At 30.2% G+C, this 23,999-nt stretch overlaps 1 protein-coding gene across 2 annotated transcripts in view; it reads right to left on the reverse strand.

Moving 5' to 3' along the window:
• Positions 1-23,999, reverse strand: part of LOC107442754 (neprilysin-1) — a 99,498-nt gene that overhangs the window by 40,759 nt on the left and 34,740 nt on the right. For both annotated transcript variants that reach the window (XM_087157909.1, XM_087157910.1), the window contains exons 3-9: positions 17,040-17,179; positions 14,669-14,752; positions 12,660-12,821; positions 11,371-11,454; positions 10,184-10,386; positions 8,277-8,450; positions 3,143-3,229 (exon numbers count right to left, since the gene is read on the reverse strand). In XM_087157909.1, coding sequence (XP_087014035.1) covers positions 3,143-3,229; positions 8,277-8,450; positions 10,184-10,386; positions 11,371-11,454; positions 12,660-12,821; positions 14,669-14,752; positions 17,040-17,179 — 934 coding nt within the window. The remainder of the gene's footprint in view (positions 1-3,142; positions 3,230-8,276; positions 8,451-10,183; positions 10,387-11,370; positions 11,455-12,659; positions 12,822-14,668; positions 14,753-17,039; positions 17,180-23,999) is intronic.

The raw sequence follows: 23,999 nt of genomic DNA on the forward strand, positions 1-23,999 counted from the left end.
AAAATTATAGACAAATTAAGGGTCACACATGGGGCATAATAGAGTGCACCCATGCAAATCCGCAGAAATGTATTAGAAACTTGATTCCCTTTGAAGAGAATGTCCTTGCGATATATAGTGTTAAACGCCAAACTGCCAATCCAAAGAGCACTTCAAAACGCCGTGATCTGCCATATTATATGCAAATAAAAAGGCAAATTATACACTAAAAAATTTTTTTATTACAGAATTAAACCCTTTTTTTTACAGTATGGTAATTTTAATAAAAGATTTTAAATTATCGCTCTTAATATTCTGCTTTATGTAAAAAGCTCTGGGAAAATGAGAAAAATTTGTGAAAGTTTCTTGCGTTCTTTATACATAGGGGAGAGTCGGGTAGTCCCGCCCAGCGGGTACCCCCGCCCACTGTCAATTTCATATGTATAGAATATTTTTTCAAGTCAAAGAGCCATCAGACATTAATTGTTATATTAAAAAAAGATTATTTTCAAAGTTTCAAGTATTTATGCAGCAATTAACATAGTAAACAATAGTTTTGAAAATATGTTGAATATAGTAGTCATGAAATTAAGAAAAACTGGTTTAATGTTTCGATTAAACTTCAGTTTAATACTAAAAAAATAATTTTTTCTATACATACAGCATTAAAGCATGTAGTCTTAAGTTTAATTTGCACAAAGAAAGAAGTTTATATGTGAAAAATTGTTCGAGTCATTACAAATTTACAAAAAAATTGGATTTCGGGTAGCCCCGCTCACATGATTGTCGGGTATCACCGCCCAATTTTATTTCGTTGATAAATGTACGGTTTCAAAGATTATTATTTTATTGCTTCAAATTTGAATGTTATATGCATTTTTAACAACAAATATTGTTGTTATTAAATGATTGTTATTAAATGATAGAATTCACTAAAAGTATATAAATATGTAATAAATAAAATAATTTTGTGATAAAAATGATAAATGAGGTTTATCTATAGTCAATACATTGGTCATTTTCATTTACACCTGAAAAAACAGTCAAGAAACATAATTTTGGTAACTGGGCGGGACTACCCGACACATTTTGAAAAGAGCTGAAAAACTTGCTTTTTTTTAAATTCTATTTTTTTAAGTTAAACTATTCTTTTTTGGTTTATTCTTTTTGCATTATTTAATTAGATGGTAAAACAATAGAAACAAACAAAAATATTGATTATTACTCAATATTATACAGAAATATAAGCAATACTCCTTAAGTGGGCGGGGCTACCCGACTCTCCCCTAAACATGAATAAATATTTCTCAATTATTCCCCTGTATTTAATGTAAGTTCACCTCCTTAAAGTAGTGAAGTAATTACTACAATTCCAAAGCAGTTTGCTGTCACTGTATTTAAAAAAAAGTAGTTGTAGTTAACTACATTTGCAAAGTAGTTTGCAGTTACTACATTTAAAAAAAAAAGTAGTTGTAGTTAACTACATTTGCAAAGTAGTTTGCAGTTACTACATTTAAAAAAAATTAGTTGTAGTTAACTACATTTGCAAAGTAGTTTGCAGTTACTACATTTAAAAAAAAATTAGTTGTAGTTAACTACATTTGCAAAGTAGTTTGCAGTTACTACATTTAAAAAAAATAGTTGTAGTTAACTACATTTGCAAAGTAGTTTGCAGTTACTACATTTAAAAAAAAGTAGTTGTAGTTAACTACATTTGCAAACAGGTTTGCAGTCACTACATTTAAAAAAAAAATAATTGTAGTTAACTACATTCGTAACAAAGTAGTTGTAATTGTCGTAAACTACAAAGAAAATGAAGTTTTCCCGACTATTTGATTCGTCAACAAAAAATATTCGCTTGATAGTATGTTATTCTGCAAAGTAAATAAAAATTTGTCGGATATCGCAATCACTTAATTTTAAATACTTTTCACGAAGTAGATTACAGATTTTATGCGTGCTTCAGAGTTTAAAGCCAATTATTATATAGAGTTCAAGGCTCGTTCAATTTTTAACAATTCTTTTTTTAAATTTTAAAATGATATTTTGATTATTAATTAAAAATTATTCAAAATTTTTTATTTAATTTATCGAATATTTCTGTAGTTATAGTAGTAAAGTGATAGGCAAAAAAATAGTTTTTTTTTCTTTTCAAAACCACTCTTTTTGTTCGTAATTTATCGTACGTATTCCTTCAAACGTCTAAAAGATTTAAACTTCATTGATATGTGTGGCAAATCGCATATCCTAACTACTTCTAAAGTTATAAAATGATTCTCGAAGTATTTCGTGAAAAATGAATAGTATAGAAGTATTTCCATAATTTTGTTCTACTCTTGTGCAGATCAGCAAGTTGTCCCAGATGCCCAGTTTAAAGAACTGGTTATATTTACCAGTATTTGAAGCTTTCGCGGTATACTTTTTCCTATGGTATTAAACTGGAAGCATATTCATACTTATTATTCATACGCAATTACTAACAAGATTCTTTCTAATTCTAATTTGTTATTAAATTAATTTATTACATTTGCTACCAGTATATTTATTTTTTCGAGAATATAAAAAATTTGTTTATTTGTTGACGCTGTGATATTGTGTTTACTTACTCTATTAATTGTTTAAGCCTGTCTGTTATAAAGGTTTTTTTTAAAATAAAATTTTACGATATGATTCTCAGGAAAAATGATGACACTTAACCCTTTAACGGGCCCTTTATTTCTAGTAAAGGTAAATTAAAGTATTTTTGGAATTGAAATTGTTTTAAGAACGGTAATTGACATTAAAAAAAAAACTCGTTTAGTTTATAAAAATGCCATTTTTTTGGTGGTAAATATATTTAACATGACCTAATAGGAACTTACTGACTTTTATTTTTCTTTATTTATAAAATAAATTCCTTAAATGCTACAAACTTCAAAAGGAATTAAGTATTTTATACGTTTTTTAAAAGTGACAAATGGTTACCAATTTTATTCAAACTCACTTCAAGAAAGCTGAAGTTATTGAAAAATGGAAACCTAAATTAAAAGTGGTAAAACGTGGTGGTAAGCATACTTAGCACGGCCTTCAAAAGGGTTAACGCTTAAGTTACGTTTATTTATCAGACAAATTTTATCTGATAAAACAGTATTTAGTTTATAAAGCAAATATTATAAAATCTCACCAGTGGAATCTTCTCTTGTAGCTCGGCTAGCATAGTTTTGTAATATATTGCCGTATAATTCCGACGCTCTTCACTGGGAATAGTGAACTAAAAGAACATGAAATGCATACATGAAACAAGAAGTTATAAAATTTTACAGTATGAAAAACCTTTTTGTAAGAAGTGTATGTAGTTACAAATTTCCTGAAAAATTCCTGATGCTCTTCACTAATGATGGTGAACTAAAAGAACATAATTTTTTTATATATTAAAGAAAGTTGAAATATGTAACATTATTATTGCGTTTTTGCATAAAAAAAAGAAAATTAAGTTTCCCCAACTTTCTTAGTCCCATTCTGGAAACTTTCAAATGACTGCTATATAATTCCATGAATTTGCTATATCTATTACAGGGTGCGTAACAAGGTTTTTCAAATAATAATAAGCACCTTTTAAATACTTTTTAAACACTCAAAAAATATTTTTAATCACTTTCCAAAAAAATAAATCATAATTAGGATCTGTGCAGTAATAATTTTATTCCTATAGTTTAAAGTTCTAAATTTATGAACATAAAATCATTAAAATTGAAAACCAATTTCACAAACTTCACATAATCATGATAAAATAACTAGTTTCTGATAAATATAGCAGAGAAAATTGGGAAAAATCAGGCATTTTTTGAAATTTAGAACGACAATCAACACTTCAAAGAAAAAATCTCTTTTTAAAAGATAGAAAATTAAGCAACAACCCCCGAATTTATAACCCCGAATAAAAAAAGCACCTTTAAGAGCTTCTAAAATATGTAAATCAAAAATAAGCACCTTTAAGCACTTTTTAAAAACGCTACGTTCCCTGTATTACTTTTTAATTGTAATATAATTTCAAGGATGTAATACGTTATCTATAATATTTTTTAATAATCAATAAAAAATTAAATAGTTAGTGGTTGAATTAAAATTTGGTTAAACAGGAACTATTATTTTTTCCCCATTTTTTAAAATTTCTTATTATAATATTTCTTATTATCATGATCGCAACGATTTGGAAAATTTTGATAAGTGGTAGAAAAATTTAATGAAATTAAAGCAGTTTCACGCATTTTTAATTTCTAGAAATTATAGGGTAATTAAAAAAATACATCTCTCAACATAAAAATTTAGAAATTATTTCTTAAAATTAAAGCGTAAATGAGAAATTGAGCAGCATCTGAAACATTTGTCACTACTTTTTAATTTTCCTCAGATCGTATCGGATACTTGCGCCTGAAAGTGTAAAAATCTATTAAAAGAGCAACAAGTAAATCAACAACACTTTATAAAATTTTTCTTTTGGCTTATTATTAAAACGTATTCAAGGCAGGTTTACATTTCAAATATCAATCACTAATAATGCAATACAAAATGTCAATTATAAATTAATAGTTCAATTGGGAATCAACTTTCTACCACTCTGTTTTTTCAAACGATCTTAATTATATTAGATTTCCACTACGTATTAATATTTGGTTATACATACAATATTCTGGTAGAGAAAAGGTGCTTCCTGAATAATTTTTTTAGTTTCGTATTATAAAAACATCGAATTATATAAAAAGCAATTCAGAAATAATTATTCCCTTATAAAAATAATAACTACTAAAATAATCACTATTAGTAAATCACATTTTCTCACACACAAACAACTTGAGTTAAATACATAAATAGATATTATCTTTCATTCAAATCATTCATAAAGGCTTATAATTAAAAATAAAAATATAATTACTAAATATTTCGCTACAGTAACGGTTTCATGAACAAATAATTATAAAGTGACGCATCATGCATTAAAATCATAATGCATCACTTTAAGAATTTAAAATAAAAGCAATAAGTTAAAGAAACGAAAAGGCATCACAGGTTATAATAAATATCAAAGCTTCTATCTCTAAAATAGCAGTTCCCATTTTTTTAAATTGCGGAACCCGAAATTGTCAGCTTTCTTTCGGCGGAACCCCCACATTAAAAATAAAGTTAAGGTGATTTTGAACGTTATAACCTACAAAGGACTATTTTTGAAATATTCAATTAGTGGAATAAAGATTTTTCATAGTTTTATCATTATTAATTTTAAAATTGATTTTATGTTCAACAATAAAAGTTTGTAAAAAATCCTTGTTCTACATCTAGCAACCAAAAGATTAAATATATTAACAATTATAGGTTGGATTTAAATGTAATCAGAAGTTTCATAACTTTTTATTAAAAGTAATAACTTATAGAGCCTCCCCCATGGACCCTTAGAGTTCCACGGAACACCATTTGGTAACCGTTTCTCTTAAATACTGAAATAAAATATAAAATAGTTAATTTAAAGCTTCTATCTGACATGTCTTCTGAATTGAATAAAGAACAGTTCTGTGTTGAATATTTTAAACTAATAATTTTTTCCCCTTAGCTTACAAACTTCATTAAAAAATTCTTTTTTCGCTATTTACTAACTTAAATAATAGCTGGTTTTAGTTGAAAAGCTGAAATATGCACCAATAACAAAGGAGAATAAGGTTAGACAAAAAGAAAATTGAGAAAATGTCTTCATTTTCTTCTCTCCAGATTCGAAAGAAAATATTCCATTTAAAAATCTGGGTCGATTTGTTCTGATGATTTCACCTTCAAGGTTATCAATGTTACTTTTTTCAATTCATTTAATTCGTTTAGAATGTGAGAAACGTAGAAATATGCCATAAAATATTCAAAGGACGAAACAAACTACAAAAATTAGAATGGTGAATGCATAAATAATTTTTAAAAATTCGAAAACGAAACGAAATGTTTCGGCTTAAACTTTATTTACAATTAACTTTGACGGAGACAGATTGAAATACATTATAATCAATTTCCTAAGATGAAAATGAATCTTTCCTCATTTTGAAACTTTCTTTATGTATTTTTATAAAAACAGAAATCTGCAGCAAAATAACACTTTAAAACATATTCCCGTAATTTGGTTGTAATTTAAATGAAGTAATTTAAATAAAATAATTTAAATATTATTCATATATATGATATTGTTAATGCATGAATTGCCAACATTTTACTAAATAACTGATATTTTTTTTAAACAAATTATGAAATATGAATATACTTTGCCTAGTTATCATATAGAAGGACTAGGTATTTTATTAGTGTTCTATAGAATGCCTATGCAATAAATAAACAAATTTTATTTAAATTAATTTTCAACAAAAAATTGAAATTGCCTTGGTCATTAAAAGGTTACAAAATCAGTACTAGTGGAAACTTATATTTATTTGAAATTAACATTTTCGAGCAGAAGTATAAACGATACATAAACAAATAACTTATACATCAAATTCAAAATTCAATGAACTTACAAGTTACATTTAAGTTACAAATCGGAGAAAAAACTAAAATTTTTGAAGTGTTAAAAAATGCATATATATAAAGATTATAATTTACTTTTAATTAAAAAAATTTGATACAATAAATAACATTAAAATTAATTTTAAAAAAATTATGAAATATATTATAAATATTAAAATCAAAATATGATACTAAAAAATTCAAATTCAGGTCATACTGAAATTGAAGAAAGTATCTTTCACTTTTTATCAAATCGTTTTTTCGCAATTTTACTTCCAAATATGGAAATAAAAATCAATATCGTCAATTTTTAATAAAAACATAAACAAAACTTACCTAAGATAACTGTTTATTGGCTGCAATATTTCAATGGTAAATTATTGTATAATTTCGGAGCTAAATAAAAAAAATGTTTTCGGTAAATTTCTTTGCGTATAGTTGGAAGCTCAAAAATTGTAGTAGGACGTCTTCTTTTTCTTTTCCTTTTAATTTACAAAGCGGAAAAGATAATAGGGAAAAAGATACAAAATAATTAGGAAAAAGGTATTGTAGCGGATTGGTAGAAAATTTCAGGATTAGGATTTGTAATTAAGTGTGATAGTATTTCTAGAGTAATTTAAAGTCTTTAGACGTTTATATTCTGTATAGAGATTGCTGAGTACAAATTTACAAAATATTATATTATATATATATATACTCAAACTAAAAATAACATAGTTAACAACAAAATAAAACCAAGCATAATAAAGAATAGAGAAAAGAATCATTAGAAATTTTCCTCTTAAGGTAATGAAACTTAAAAAGTACAAAACTGGGTTTTTCAGAATTTTCATTGACGTGTGTCCATTATAAATTGCAGTTAATATACAAACCAGGGTATTTAATTGTATTTTTCATATTGTAAAGAATAACAAGAACAGTTTAAAAATGCATTGCACTGGAGCGAATTAAATTTAGGTTCGAAATTAAAATTCGTATTCGTTAAGCAGTAATACATGTATTTGGTCTCGTTTAAATTTGAATCTATATTATTTGATGAAAACAATCCCCTTTTTTAATTAAATATAGTTCAATTTATGACGGAAAGGAATTTTAACAGAACATAATTATAGCAGGATAGAATCATTTTAACTTGCAAAAATCGCTGATAAAATAAAAATTTAAAAAAATAAATGTCCTACAATGGAAACTTGAGGAACACCCTTCGTAATTGAAATGAAATTACTAAAATCATACATAATTTTAATACTTTGTTGTCTAATAGATAAGAATGACTTAAATATAAACTATTACCTCTTATTTTAGCATGATATATTTTTTTAATTTAAATTGTATCATTTACGTTATTGAATGCTTTAGAAATAATTAAAACAAATTGCAAGAGTTTTATTATTATTATTATTGATGGTTGTATAAATGAAATTTGTGAATTTTAAAAGTGTATCTGCAGTGCTTCTATAGTTCGTTCACCAGGAGTTGGCACTTGGCTCCACCTCCTCGGACGCAGAGTTCATTTCAGCGAGGAAGTAAGAGGAGAAACATCTCCGTGCTTGAAATTGAGACAACCCTTAATGTTAAAGCTCTGAAGCCCCTTGTTAAAAAATTAGAAAAAAAAGGACATTTATCTCTTTACTAGTTACCAAAAAGTTATCAAAATAGTTGTAAAAAAATTTTAAAAGCATTTCTCAAAGTTATTTTTCGGATTATAGTAACAAGAAAGGTAAAATTACTATTTTATAATTTTGATAGCGAAAATCATGTATTTACATTGTAAATACTTTACATACATTTGCGAGCTGCATTTCAAGTTCCAAAGCATCCCTCATGTCTGTCTCGGCCTGTTCAAGGGGTGCTCCTAACAACTGGGCAATGTCCACCATGAATCGGTAATAGGCGTCCAACTGCTGCGTACCCTGTACATAGTACTCTCTGCTGGGCAGACCCATGTCTGCTTGATCAACCTGATAATGAACAAAACAATACTCAAACTGAGATTTCAAATTAAAGTATCCACCATTTAAAATATTTATTAAAAAAAACTTTAATGTCTGATCAAGTTAGATTCTTTAATTTTTATATTAAGCAACAGATTTTTAATACAGTTTTTCATAAAATAGATCTTTAACTTGAATTTTACTACTATTTGTTATTAAACTCACTATTCAATTAGTTATAACTGAAACCTACTCCAGTCATCAACTGTCTCAACTCTTCCGCGTTTATATGCCAATTAGTCTCAGTCACCCTAGGGCTTAAATACCTCCAAGAAAAGAGAAGGCCTCAGCACGGGTTACCATAAATAACAAATTTGAACCTTTAGTAGTCCAAACGTAATGACATATTTCGTATTAACCACCACTGCGCATAGTAGTCTGAACGTGGGGACATTTTTCTTATTATTTAACTACCACTGCGCAGTTTATGTTCGTTAAGTCGGACTACTAAACTGGTCCGTGCTGAGGCAACACCTCCTACAACTGAAAGCCTCCACATGGTTTTTAATAGGTAGTCTGATCAGACCACTATAAGCCCAAACCAATTTATAAGAGCCATTTAATAAAAAATCTAGTAAAAATAAGAAAGTGGTAGCAAATATATGTCTAAATTTTTGTTTAATTAATGAATATGATTGGTTTGTCTTATTCACTTGTCATCCACTACAGATTCAATTTTCAAATATTTATGATAATTTTCTCTCAATTACTTTTAAAATAAAACTTGGGTTCATGTGAATAGAACGTATCAAATACCGTGGAGGCTTTCTGATGTAGGATGTGATGACTGAGGCCTTCTTTCTTCTAGGAGGTGTTGGCTCAGCTCAGATGAAAGAGTGGACAAGGAGTTTGAATCACCTCATATCAAATCAAGTCAAACAAATGTGATTAATCAGGTAGCACAGTTGGTAAGTGCGTTGCTGACACTATTAATGGTGGGATGGAGATCGTGAGTTCTGCCCTGGCAGTTGATTTAGTAACTAACGTTTATACGCAATACGCAGCAAGGTGAATATTAAACCTTTCGTGTCTTGTTAGTTGCAGCACAGTGCAAGATAGGAGAAGGACGTACCAGCTATGTTCTCTTCTTATCAAGGTCAAAAATATGTGCCAACCTTACCTTAGCTATTAACAGAAAGAGTTCAGAGAGATGGTGCTCGGCCACATTCAGACGATATGAAAACAAAGGTATCCTTTATTTTAGAAATAGGCTTTCATAAACCTCATCAACTAAATGTTATTAAAGAGAAAAGAAAGCGAAAAATTGCCTCATAGTTCCATAATTTCGGGGGCAATATATTGATAGGTTAAAATTTCAACCGCATAGTACTAAGAAACATCTCGTTTTTTAAATAGAAATCTTTTTGTTTTTTAATTTAAAAAACACTCGCTCAAACAATTTGGAAATGTGGTTGTTTTCTTAGATTTCCCTAACGGTTAGGGTTAGGGCCTAAGCCATTCAATTTTAACCCTAAAGATGAAGAATCCCTTTTCTGTGAAATTAAAGTTAAAATGTTCGACCGAAATAGCTTATGGATTTACTAAAATAAAAACCCAGATGTTTAATTAGTCCAAAATGTTTAATTGATACTATTCATATACTTTATTTGAAGCTTTCCTTTAGTATTTTCAAAAAGAATGAGTTTCATATGTCTGTATATGTATAAAAGGCTTTACAAATTTTTGCGAATAAATCTTACCTGTATAATATTTATTGACGAGTTCTTGCCGTCCGGTCCGACCCACTGGGCAAGAAGTATGTCATTATTGTATTGCCTTAATTTGGCTATTTCATAAACCCAGTCGAAATTCTCCTCTGACCAATTTGAGCTAATGACTGGCCATCCACCTAATTCTTCTAAGAGCACGATCAAAGGTTCTTCTTTCAGACTCTCTATTGCTCCTAATAATAAAGGAACAAATATATGACAATGCCATTATTTTTACTGGTCTGCTACCACGAGAACTTCTTAAGACTGAAATTCTATGAAAACTAAAGTAAAACCATTTGAAGTGGGGATAGTTGAAGAAATAACAACGCTCTGCCAACTTAAATCAAATCCAAATCGCTAACCCCTATCTTTTCGGAGTGATTTATGTCTGTAACCATAGTAACCGTCAGCACACGCGTCTGATGTTTGGAGGAATTCTCGTGACAGCAGAACAGTGCAGAATATTTTCTTTAGCATTGTTCAACTAGGAAATCAACAATTTACGTATGATAAATGTGTATTAACCATGCACGAAACTAACACCAAACAGAGCATAAATTGAATGAAAACCATGCGCATATTCTAGTATCCTCCTAATGTTGAAGCTCCAGATTCCAGGCGTGGTTTTATTACTATATATTATATTTCAGTCTAACTTTTTACTTTGAAACATTTGTGGCATACTAACTTCATGAATCAAAGTCACATGGCTGGAAATACCCGTATTATCTTTTTCACTAATGAAACAAGAAAAATATGGTTTAATGTAATTACTATAAAGCTTTATTCAACGTTGAACCATTTTTAATGAAGATTTATTGAACCTTAGTAAGGTGTAAATTTGTAGTAAGGTGTATTAAGGAGTCAAATTAAATCATGTATCCGTTCAAATTAAACTATAGTGATGTGTAGTCTAGCTTGAGAATTACGATGCTATTTTTCACCCTATTAAGGTTGTAGTAAATTTGAACGGTCTTTCAGTTAAAAAAGCTTTTATACAAGGAAACACTTTTACATCCCCCCGTTTTATGCAAAATGTTTTATTTATTTATTAATAATTCTCAATTGTATATTGCCGTTCTCAGCAGGAAGGTTGTAGAAGATATTTGCGACACTACCTTATTTTAAGCAATATAATGATTTAGTGTGAAGTGAAACAGTGAGAGAAATCTTACTTTCATTCATACAGGATGCATAAAGATGTTTTGCACTTATTGTAGCATTATTGTCTTCTTCACTAATAGGATCTTCTAATAATTCTGCAAAAAAAAGAAGAAAAATATTACTTTCCTTAAAGTCGATCATTAAATTACCGATTCACATAGCGAAATAAAATTCCTTATTTTAAATTCCATATAATTATAAAATTACATGTAAATAAAAAAAAATTGTGGGAGCTGCTGAATCAAACGTTGAAGCAGAAAATGAAACTGACCCGAATTCGCTTTTTCTTGCTGAGGAAAACTTTTAAAACCTCACATGGTTATCTCACATCACATTCATGATCCGTTAGTTACTGAGCATATTTAATGTTAACACTGTATGGTCAGTTCAAAGTGTAAAAAACAACTAGCCATCATCGGGAACCGAATTTATGTCGAATGCAGCCAAAGCTCATAAATTACTTATTATAAATTATTATTATTGGAATAAATCTATTATACAAGTAATTATGTGAGTAACAGAATCTTAATAGAAAAAAAACATATAATTAAATATTTATATTCCAAGATACTTTTGTATCTTGAAATATTATATATTTGTATCTTGATTATTATTAATATTTGTATCTTGAATAAAGGCCACATTAAATGTCACTGTTTAAGAGGTCCAGGATAATACCAGCACTAATTAATAACATTTTATTGGCAAAACAATATTAACAATGGTATACAATTAACAAGCAGACAAACAAAACATCTTACATCTAGATCTCGTACTTAAAACCAACTAATATAGAAGTATTTGGGGGAGGTTATCCAATGGAAGCGCGCATACGTCAATTTTTCAGTTCGGATTTAAACTTACCACATTAAGAAAATAATATATCAGCGAAAACTTGTGTTTAAATAAATAAAAGGATAATGTCAGAAGCTTCAATATAGCTATATATGCCCCCATCTATGGTAAAGAATACTACTTCAGCCACGTACTACAGTCCGTTCATAGGACTGACCCATTCATACATCCTTGCATTTATCCATAGATCGTAATTTTGACCTGAACCACAGAACGATCAATCTCCAATTCAGTACCCTCAGAGGTATGAATTTTTTATGTGGAAAATGGAGGACATTGTGATCCGACAGATTTAACGTGCACTAGTCACCATTTACTACACGGAGAGCTTTCGGCCTGCCGGCATCCAACTCACGACCTCCTGGACATGGATCCAACGCCCATACTAACCAGGCTTATCCTTTATAATTCGTCTTCCAAGTAAGAAAATGAATGATTGTCTTACCACGAAGCTTAGATTTGAGTTCATCTTTCATTAGTGAGAATGTGTCGTAGTAGGATCTGTCACTTGGCAGTTCATGATGCTGTGACCATCTACCGCATGCATACTGATAGAAGTCATCACACGGAGAAACATTCGAATCCATATTCCTCAGCAACTCTGCAGCTGGAACAGAATAATGTGGAATCATAATCTAATCATTTCCATGCTCTTAAGTATTCTCTTACGTCTAGCTTCATTCACACAATGCTCTAAAGTCACACTATTTCAATGATAATTATTAAAAATGTCGTGAAACTGAATTCGAAAATTTTCTGAAAAAATTAGTTAAAAAAATATTGCTATCTTTAAAAAAAAAAAAAAAAAAAAAAAAAAAAAAAAAAAAAACGAGAAATTGGTAAAAATTTTAAACGCAAGGCAAAACAATAAAAGGAAAAAATAAATAAAAAGAAGAAAGAAACGATTAAAATCTAAGTGTACGAATGATAGAAAGTAATTTCGCATTTATATATTTGCTATTATATATTTGTTATTATGTATAAAAAATATATTTACTGAATACATTATAATTATTCAGCATCATTAAAAATAAATTATAGTTATATAATATACAGAAACATGTAATTGCATAATGATTTATTAATAAAATAATGCTATTTTGATTTATTAATAAAATAATATTATGTATTTGCTTTTATATATTTGCTATTATATATTTTCTTTTATATACTTGTTATTATATATAAATAATATATTTACTGAATACATTATAATTATTCATCATCATTAAAAATAAATTATAGTTATATAATATACAGAAACATGTAATTGCATAATGATTTATTAATAAAATAATGCTATTTTGATTTATTAATAAAATAATATTATATATTTGCTATTATGTATTTGCTTTTATATATCTGCTATTATATATTTTCTTCTATATATTTGTTATTATATATAAAACATATATATACTGAATACATTATAATTATTCAGCATCATTAAAAATAAATTGTAGTTATACAATATACAGAAACGTGCAATTGCATAATGATTTATTGGTAAAATAATGTTATATGCTACATCCGGGGCCCCAAACTTGCTCGGTGCTCTCGCCCCCTTGACACTACTTTTTTCGCTCATTTGATGCATTTTTTTTTCTAGTTTTGTAAGTTTATAGGAACTCTTTTTAAAGTGAGGTTTTCAAAAATTACGTTTATATGCTGAGAAACTTTGTATAAACATTTCATTCGATCTTTATCTATTACAATTTGATTTATATATGGTCCCGTGAATGACCGAAATCAAGAGAACGTCGACTTTCAACGGTGAATGTCAGCAATCACATAGTCGATGTGGTAAATGTCCGCTGCATTTATTATTATTTGTTATTGCAGCTGCATTTATTATAAAAGTAATTGTAATCACACATTACCACTTGCATTGCTGAGTTTAGTTGCCATTGATAACATAACTTTTGTCTAAGTTCTTCGTTTGAAATGTGAACAAAAAGGGATTTAATTGCGTTCTCTAAAAGTTAAGTGGCTTAGAAAATCAATTCAAAGTCATTTCCTTCATAAAATGCGTTAACAAGTTTGAAATGTTCCGAAATATTTTGGGAAAGTTGATCTCAACGAAAAGTTCGTTAAATAGAAAATTCTCTTCGCTATTTGGAAATTATTTTACGAAGAAATTTCCAAAATGTTCTTGGTTCGAAAAAAATGACAAAATAGAGAAAATCTCTAAATGGAAGTTCGTTAAATAGAAGTCCGACAGTATATCGAATAATTTGCTATGACTTGTTTGCATTCACATTTTCTTTTCTGTCCAACTTATAACTCAAGTAAGTTCAACTTTTTTGTGGCCATCAAGGGAAACGAAATGTCATCGGTTTTCATGTAACATGAATGATACATGACGTGCTGAAAACGTTTATGTATAATACACAGATTATGTAAAAATCTTAAGGACTCTGAAAAAACAGATCCAAATGTTAAAATTTCACTCACCAGCCTGAACACAAGTTTCTGTGAGACAAACATGGGAACAGGAAGTATTTTGGCAACTTTCACTATCATTAACACATTCGAATACTAAAAAGAATGGGGAAAAAACACATATAAATTTTATTATATTGAAGTGGCTTTTAAAATATTAAAACAAATGTGAATATTTTCACTTTAATAGAGTCTGTTTAACACTTCGAACTGTTTTTATCAAAATAAGGCTAGTAAAAAAATAATCTTTGATAAAAGTTCCAGAAGAACTATTTATAAAAAATAAAATTTCAAAAATATGCGAAATGGGGTAATAATTAAAATATATATATATAGGTGACATTGCGCATCGAAGTTAAAAAGAAAATTTTTAACAACTTCCATTACCAATTATTTTAAAAAAATGCAAAAAATCAACATATTTTTTTTATTTTATTAAAAAATACAAGGAGCTAAAACAAAACATAATGTACAAGTTTTTAGTTGAAATTTGAATTTTTTGTATGTGTAAGAAACATTTAATTTAAAATTAGCTTATTATCCCGAGTTATTTCGGGGAAATGAAAAAAGTTAAATATTAGTCTTTGTCTGATAGTTCTTAAAACAAGGGACAACACAAAGTGATAATTTTCAAATGTCAGTGAAGGAATACACCATTTTCTTTTACTCTTACTGCTATGTAAATTCAAAAACCATCGTATATACAATCGCACAAAACGCGTGTGTATAGTTCATTCGCTAGGAGTTGGCACTTGGCTCCGCCTTCATCACGTGTTATGCGACGATACTATTTCGCTATTTTTGGGAGAAGATTGTGAGCAATCCTGAACAAGGCTGCTATTTGGTGATTGTATGGCAGAAATATTTATTTCGCAAACTTTATCTGCAGTTTTTTAACATTAAATATTTCATAAAGTTGATGATATTTCGCTCTATTTCTCATGATATTTCTCTCTTTTGAGTGAATAGTTTGTCCTTTTTGAGACATTTTGCTGGGAAAACAGCTGTATTTAAATTTAAAATATATTTAACCAGCTAGAGAAAGGAAAGGTATAATAGCAGATGATAAAGCGAAGTAGGTGACTGAAAAAGAACAATGTTTGTGTTTGGCACGCATTAAGGGTTGTCTCAATTTCAAGAGCGGAGGTGTTTCTCTTCTTACTCCCGCGCTGAAATGAACTCTGCGTCCGAGGAGGTGGAGCCAAGTGCCAACTCATGGTGAACGAACTATAGTCCCACAGTCCAACATCAAAACTCACAAACAAACATTGGCAAACTTCCAATCACAGTAGATTATGTTATTTGCTTCCGACCGAGTAAAAACGTCATAAAACAAAATGTAGATTTATCATCCCGAGTTTTCTCGGGATGATAAATATTTGCAATATATACGTACCCGAGTTAACTCGGGATAATCAGGGAAGCGGTTAATAGAGGCTGTTTAAAACTTCAAACTGTTTTTTTTTATCAAAATATCGCTATTAAAAGAATAATCTTTGACAAAAGTTATAGTAGAACATTTTATAAAAAAAATAAATTTTAAAAAATATGGGAAACAGGAAAAAAAGCGGGGGAATAATTTAAAAAAAAAAATAGCGCGTGGAGTCCCTCCGCTCGGAAGAAGTTAAACTTCGCAACCTGCGACGTTAATTGTAGAAGCATCAGCAGTCGTAGAAGGATCACTAGTTTTATTCAACGACTCTTTTCTCCTGCTCCACTCGCTTCCGTGCTCTGTAATCACGGTAATATTGTGCATTTTTCTCTCGTGGACCTCTTGAACCAGTGGAAGTGCTTGTGGTTGCCTTATCGTCTCGCCCGGGAAAATGCATTTGTATTAATAATGTATGTGAATGCGTCATAATGTAATCTCAAAAGAGAAAACATAACAACCAATTGATATTCACAAGAGACGTACCTTGACATAACCTTAAATCCGTCGCATTGTCCGTGGGATTGTTTTCACTCATTTTTTACAATTGTTATCCACTAAATTTGAAAATAAAAAATACTACCCTATTAAATTATATGTGTATCAAAACAAACTAAAAAAATATTTATGGAAAAACCATACTTTTATGACTTTTATCATTTTTATGCTAGTGAGAACCCGAAACAATATGGAAATGAATGGGGGAAAACTGGGTCCTGCCACGTGGTTTCCCGGCCAATAAAAATGTAGCGTTAAACGTTTAACGCAACCTTGTTGGAAGTCGCATAAGAAGTATCACTTCAAAATAGGTGTCATTGCGCATCGAAGTTAAAAAGAAAAGTTTCTGTCACTTTTAACTTTTGTTGCAGTGTCAACGATTTAGTATTAAAAGTAAAGTAATTAAAACATGAATTAAAAAAAGAAATGAAGTGAAATGAATGATTCACCTCTTACCGTTTCGCCTACCTCGCAGAAGGGGAGGATTATTCTGTCGGAATAGAAATGTTGTTAAAATAGCACATAAAGTAGATACAGTTAATAACAAGCACAGTAAAATCTTCTCTGTAACAGTACGGGGCCGCCAATTCAAAGACCTACAAACAAACAAGCACAATGATTGTTAGACATAGAATAGTTTTTTTTTTTAAAAAAACAGTAATGTTTCTGCAGGTTAATATTTCTATATTTATAACACTAAAAATAAATTTTTCTGTTATTAAAATGGCTTTTAGCTCCCGGGCCATAAAATTAATAATATAGTAACAAATTTACCCTAAAACTCGAACGGTTTTCTTCATTTAAGATACCACTTTACCATTAAAGAATTAATTCTATTGGTGGAAAACTGTGGAAACTAGAAAATGATTAAAACGAGTACCTGGCCAATGAGATTATCTCAGTAATTACAGATTATTTCCTAACTCAATTATAGTTCAATTACAGTAAAGTTAGTGGATAATTTGTAAATGAATGACAAATAAGAAAAGACAAAAGGAGAAGAAAGAAAAGACAACAAAAACATAAAGGCTGAAGACAAATATTTACGTTTAGTTCAGGTTAAATCACAAATAATAATTTTTCTTTTAATTAAATTAAAGATGGATGGTAGGGCGTTGTGCCCGTCTCCAAGAGGTCGTTAGTTCCATCCCCGAGTACAAAATGGTAACTGGTGCACGCTAAGTCTCAAGTCACTCAGCCGTGGTCGCTCAGGGGATAGAGTGCTCGCATTCTAATAAGGCAAATCGGGTTCGAATCCCAGCGATGGCTGATCGATACGAATTCTTCACCCGGCTTGCACCGACCACAGTGCTGATCAAAAATATCCTCAGTGGTAGGCGGATCATGCGTTAGACTCCCTTTGCTGTCACGCTAACCGTGGGAGGTTCTCGTGGTCTTTTTCTGTATGTAACGCAAATGCGGGTTAGTTCCATCAAAAAGTCCTCCAAGAAGGCAAATTTCTCCCAATACTTGATCCAGGAGTTTCCTCGTCTTCTGGTTGTTGTTGTTGTTAATTTACGTCGCACTAGAGCTGCACAATGGGCTATTGGCGACGGTCTGGGAAACATCCCGGAGGATGATCCGAAGACATGCCATCACAATTTTGATCCTCTGCGGAGGGGATGGCACCCCCGCTTCGGTAGCCCGACGACCTGCGCGCGAAGTCTAGCACTTTACGGTAGCACAGTTTAACGAGGACCAATACCGCACACCCTCGGTCCCTACGCAGACTGAACCAAGTGGTCACCCACCCGCACACTGACCGCAGCCAGTGATGCTTGACTTCGGTGATCTGCTGGGAACAGTGTCTTCACGATCAGTCCACTGCGGGACCCTCGTCTTCTGAATTGGGTTCAAAATTACAAGGCTACGTAGTTGAACATTAGAAGTCCTAAAGCCAAAAATTGGGTCGGCTGTTCAACGACGGTTAGAAAGTACAATGTTCCGTCTCTGCTTATATTGTTACGTGTTAGTGTTGTGCCTTTACAGCCTTTTCGAATGAATAATTTTAAGATCGTCTTTGTGACAAAAATTTATGCCTCTTTACAATTGTAATAAAAATAACAGCATTTGAAATCGATTTCTATGGAACTCAATTTTCTAAAGTTGTTTGTTAAATTTCATGTGTGTCTTCCGCTTGCAGGCTGAACCAGATTCCATTGTCGAAGTTTGGAAAGATACTTATCTTGATTACAGCATGGACAGATGGGAAAACTACATAGTTCCCGTCGCTAAAAAAGGATACCAGATCATTTTGTCTGCTTGCTGGTATTTAAATTACATTTCTTACGGCCAAGATTGGAAGCGATATTACGAATGCGATCCAAAAAATTTCAATGGTAAGATGATCCCAATTATAATAATATTATGTACTTATAATATAATAATAATATTATCTGCGCGATAGATAATAAATAGCCATGGAAGGTTTTCCGTGGTATTCCCCTCCATGTAACCCAAATACGGGTTAGTTTCATAAAAAAGTCCTCCACGAATGCAAATTTCCCTCAGTACTTGCTCCGGCAGTTCTCTTGTCATCTGGATTGGGTTCAAAAGGCTACGGAGTTGAGCATTAGCAGTCGTAAACTCAAAAATGTGGGACGGCTGTTAAAGAGGGTTATAAAAAACATCTCAAGTCACTAAGTTCTCCTAGTTCACATAACAAATCAATATCTCTGGGGGAATTGGATCGGAGAATGATGGTACTTTGATTCAGGTTAAAAATACGATATGCGGATTTACAGACGGTGTGGGGATGTATATTCAATGCAAAACGGACTGTGAGGTATGTGTGTGGCAGAAGTCAAATTCTTGGACATAGGTGGCACCACTGGAAAACAAGAAGAAGCACACCCTCTCACCTTAAAATAGGCTTGTCATTATTGACAATGGCATAAGACAGCAACAACATTAAATTCAATGAGTTGAATAAATGAATAAAAGTTAAAGTAGAATATGAGTTAAGATAAAAATATGGTTAGAGATAAGTTAAGCTCTCATAGTATTCCAATTCCATTGGGGGGCAGAGATGTCGCTGTCGGGGAGGACGGCTGTTCTTTTTCCTCAGTTCGCTTTTAAATGTTCTAAAAAGTAGTGTGGTTGTAGTGTTTGTGTATGTTCTTGTTCGTCATTAAAATGTGTTGTCCGTAATTTTGGTTTTTTAGTATCGATTATTTAGTACTAGGACTGGGCGATATTAGAAATTATATATCGTGATGCATCGTCAGTTTTGCATCGCGATATAGCGATGTATCGCGATATAGTATTTTTGAATTTCATTTACTTGTAAGGCACAGAAAGTCAGATTTCTATCAAAACTTCATACTCAGATTGATTTAAATCAATTTATAAATTTGAAGATATATATGTTTTGCTTAAAAAAGATATTAAATAAATTGACTACAATGTACAAATCTTACTTAAAATATTTATTGAAATGTTTGTTTAGAAATTCGTAATACGAGTAAAACAAAGTATTAAAAACTTTTTTTAAAGCGTTTTCTACAAGTTAATATTTTCTTGTACTATTATGCATAAATATTAAGTTCGATCGTAATGTTCAATTTCTAAATGAAACGTTGAAAATTATTTGTATGTTTAAAACAAAGTGCTAAATAAATTTTAGAAAAAAAAACGCTTTTAAAACGCTATTTTTTATTATTATCATTTCAGTTATTATAGTTCTATTATAGTTTATTTACGTCACACTAGAACTTTACAATGGGCTATTGGCGACGGTCTGGGAAACATCCCCGAGGATGATCCGAAGACATGCCATCACAATTTTGATCCTCTGCAGAGGGGATGGCACCCCCGCTTCGGTAGCCCGACGACCTGCATGCGAAATCGAGCACTTTACGGTAGAACAGTTTAACAAGGACCAATACCGCACACTCTCGGTCCCTACACAGACTGATCCAAGTGGTCACTCACCCGCACACTGACCGCAGCCAGTGATGCTTGACTTCGGTGATCTGCAGGGAACCGTGTCTTAACGATCAGTCCACTGCGGGACCTTATCATTTCAGATAAATAATTAAATTAAATTAAATAATGACCGAATTATGAACGAAAAACAAAATAAGATTAAATTTCTTAAAAATAAAAAAATTGTGATATTCGATAATAAATTTTGCTAATTAACAAATTATATGAAAAGAATATTTTTAAAAAAAAATTATTATACTCTCTAATAAAACGAAGTGCTAAATGATTTTAAAAAATGAATAAAATTCGCAAACCTTTCAAATTTTTTTGACTTATGTCCAAATCCAAATGACAAAAATAAATTTTGTTTTAACTTTATTTCTAAAAATAAAAATAACAAGATTTATAAATTTAAAATCAGTAATAAAAACTCATTAAAATAATAGAAGTTTCAACCAAAAAGTTTTTAAGAAATTAAAAGAAAGTAAAAAAATAACCTAACAAATTCAATTCTTTATGGGCGCCTAAATTAGATTGCCGATAATTTTCACATTTAAAAATAAAAAGAAGTTTTTTTTTTTTAAAAAAACTTATCTAATTAATGAAGAAACTCTTCTTTATATATTCTTTTCAATAATAGATTGCCTTCAGAACAAGGTAACATCGGCGATCACAAGTTAGTCCCACTGAAAATAATCTACAAGAAAAGTCGCGACAAAGAAAAAAAAAGCTAAGAGGTGCGAAAAGGAACATGCGATATAACGATATGTGTTCTCAAAACTCTGATTCTGATTCTACAGCTCACCAATCAAGGCCATTTCAACATAACGAAACGAACATCGTCTTCCACAGCGCGAGTCGACATCGGAACGTAAGAGAAGAGTCTTATATCGCTATATCGTTTTCTTATATCCTTGCGTGTCTTATATCGCTATATCGTTTTGTGCTCGTTGTCTTTACTCGACTGCTTAAATCAGATTTCTGATGCATCGCCTTGAATGAAAGTCGCTGTATCGTCTTGCCGATATATGCGTTAAATCGATATGTCTCGATACATCGATTTATAGCCCAGTCCTATTTAGTACCCATGGTATCTGGTCAAAAGTGTTATGACAGTCAATGAGAGGGACAGTCCAGAAGCATTTATTAATATTACTTCTGCCCCCTATCCCCATCTTTTGCATTGAGAGCAGCCTGCATGAGTCTGGGGAAAAATTCCACATTTTTGATAGATGACCATAAGAATTGTCCAGGTGTCCGTCGCATCTGAAGCCACAAGCGAATGCTGGTTTTGGAGATGGTTCATTTGACTGGCTATGTAGCCTGTCTATAAAAAAAACCCGGTTGTTTTGGGATTTTTCATAGTTGATTGGATTTTTTAAACTTTTTTTTTAATTCTTTATAATCTTGGAGTAAGTCTTGCTGTATTAATAAATACCGTTAATTAAATTAGTACTAAAGCCATTAATAACTGTAAAGATTAATATAATGTAATTTACATTGATAAGTTTTATGTAAGTGGTAGGGTGCAATTAGTTTTGTGGGATTTATCTATTCTGTTTTTCAGAATTATGAAAAACTACTTAAATGTTTAAGTGATGAAAAAAAAATTTTTTTTTTATTTCAAATGAAAGATATCTACTTTCAGAGTAAATTTTTAACAAGAAAAATGTTTGCATGCGTTGCAATTATGTATGGAGCAATGCAACTATGCAATACTTTTCCGGCTATGCTATTGTGTGTTATGTTACAGTGCGCAAAAAATTTAATTAATTAAACGAATCACCTCGACTAACTTTTGTTCGAATGCTTACGTACTCACTTTCACATACTAGCTCTCAAGTTTTAATACTTCGAGGGGCTGATGTCAAATATGCTAATTAATTAAGTCAGGTAATATTTTAAGTTACGAAATCAGACACAAAATTTACCTTTTTCTCCATCGGATTAAGATATATGACCATCAAAATATAGCGGGTAACCGTAATCTGGAAAATATGGTCCCAATGGACAATTACAGCACATCATAAATTTTTTTATTTTCATACCTAACTTATTGGAAATTCTCCCCTGAAACCAAAAATCTGATTGTTTTTGCGGCAAATGTTAATTTATTTAGTTATTAAACATTTAAATTGCCCCAAAAGGCCTCCGTAAGTGATGCAATCAAAAATGACCCCTGATTGGTTATGACGTCAAATGTGCCGAAGGGAAACGTGCCGTCTCCATCCGCTAAGGCTATTTCAATGCTCTTTTAGTTTTGATATCACATATATCGTATGAACATCCTTTGTAAATTATCAGTAAAAATTTTGTGAATTAAATTTACGGTTCTGAGAGTGTGTGCAAAATGAAAGAAAGATTTTAAAACTTCAAACGTTGTTATTTATCGTTAAAATATCTGAAGAAATGATTATGAATGATAAACTCTTTACAGCCAATCAACATTTCTTTTCGGCTGAAATCAGTGGTGTTAAAGTTAATTTACTTTTAATTATTCCATTTACTTTTAAATTAAAATAATGCTTCATTACAACCTATCTACATAATTAAAATAAGTCGCAGATTGGATAGAAATTTTATACATTTTGATATAGGATGAATGATTTTATAATTCGTTATTGCATTAAAACAAATCAGTATTTTCATAAATCTAGTCCATTTAAAAATATCAGTCCATCATCGTTACAATCTATGTGCTAATGATCAAAAATTCAAATAATGTAATTTAATGTTGCTTCTTTAATTTATTTATTTATTACTAGAGTTGAAGGATTTTCTTTTTAAATAAATATTTACTAATGCAGTTTATGTTATCTTTTTTTTTGTTTCACTATGCGTTAAATATTTAAATACACATTAACGCTTATATTTATTATTCCTAGCTTAAATAGGAATTCCGTTACAGTTCAAAATTATTTTTATTTTTAAATTTATAAATTTTAATTCCTTTTTCTGCAATATAGTATTTATAAAGTATGGTTATTGTTAATTTCTCTCCTTATTTTTGCAAGCTATTTGTCAGTGCTTGCAATGAAGAATTCTAAAATAGTAAAATTAATACATTATACATTTTTAATTAAAAAAAGCTTAATAAAATAGTTTTAAAAAAATATCAGGTTATGCATACGGTATAGCCGAAAACGTATCAACACTTTCAAGAATCTAGTCCATTGAAATATATCTGACCATCATCATCACCATAATCTAGTTATACTTAAAATTTCACTTAATTTCTCATTTATCCATATCTAATTAACTTATTTATCCTCAAAATTTCAGCGAATATCATTAAGCTGGAAGTTTTTGTTTCACTAAAGCTAGAGAAGAAAAATAAAAAATTAACTTATACAAAATGGAAAGAAATTCTAATGCACATTCTTAATAATTTATTGAATAATTAAAAAATAAAAAGTAATGTTGATATTTTTTCTCAATATTTTTATTTTTTGAGTAAATAGGAACTTTGCTATGGCGAAAATTTTTTTT

This window comes from Parasteatoda tepidariorum, chromosome 2 (genome assembly GCF_982258835.1).
Source record: "Parasteatoda tepidariorum strain Cologne lab strain chromosome 2, Ptep-v5.0, whole genome shotgun sequence".
Classification (NCBI taxonomy): Eukaryota; Metazoa; Arthropoda; class Arachnida; order Araneae; family Theridiidae; genus Parasteatoda; species Parasteatoda tepidariorum.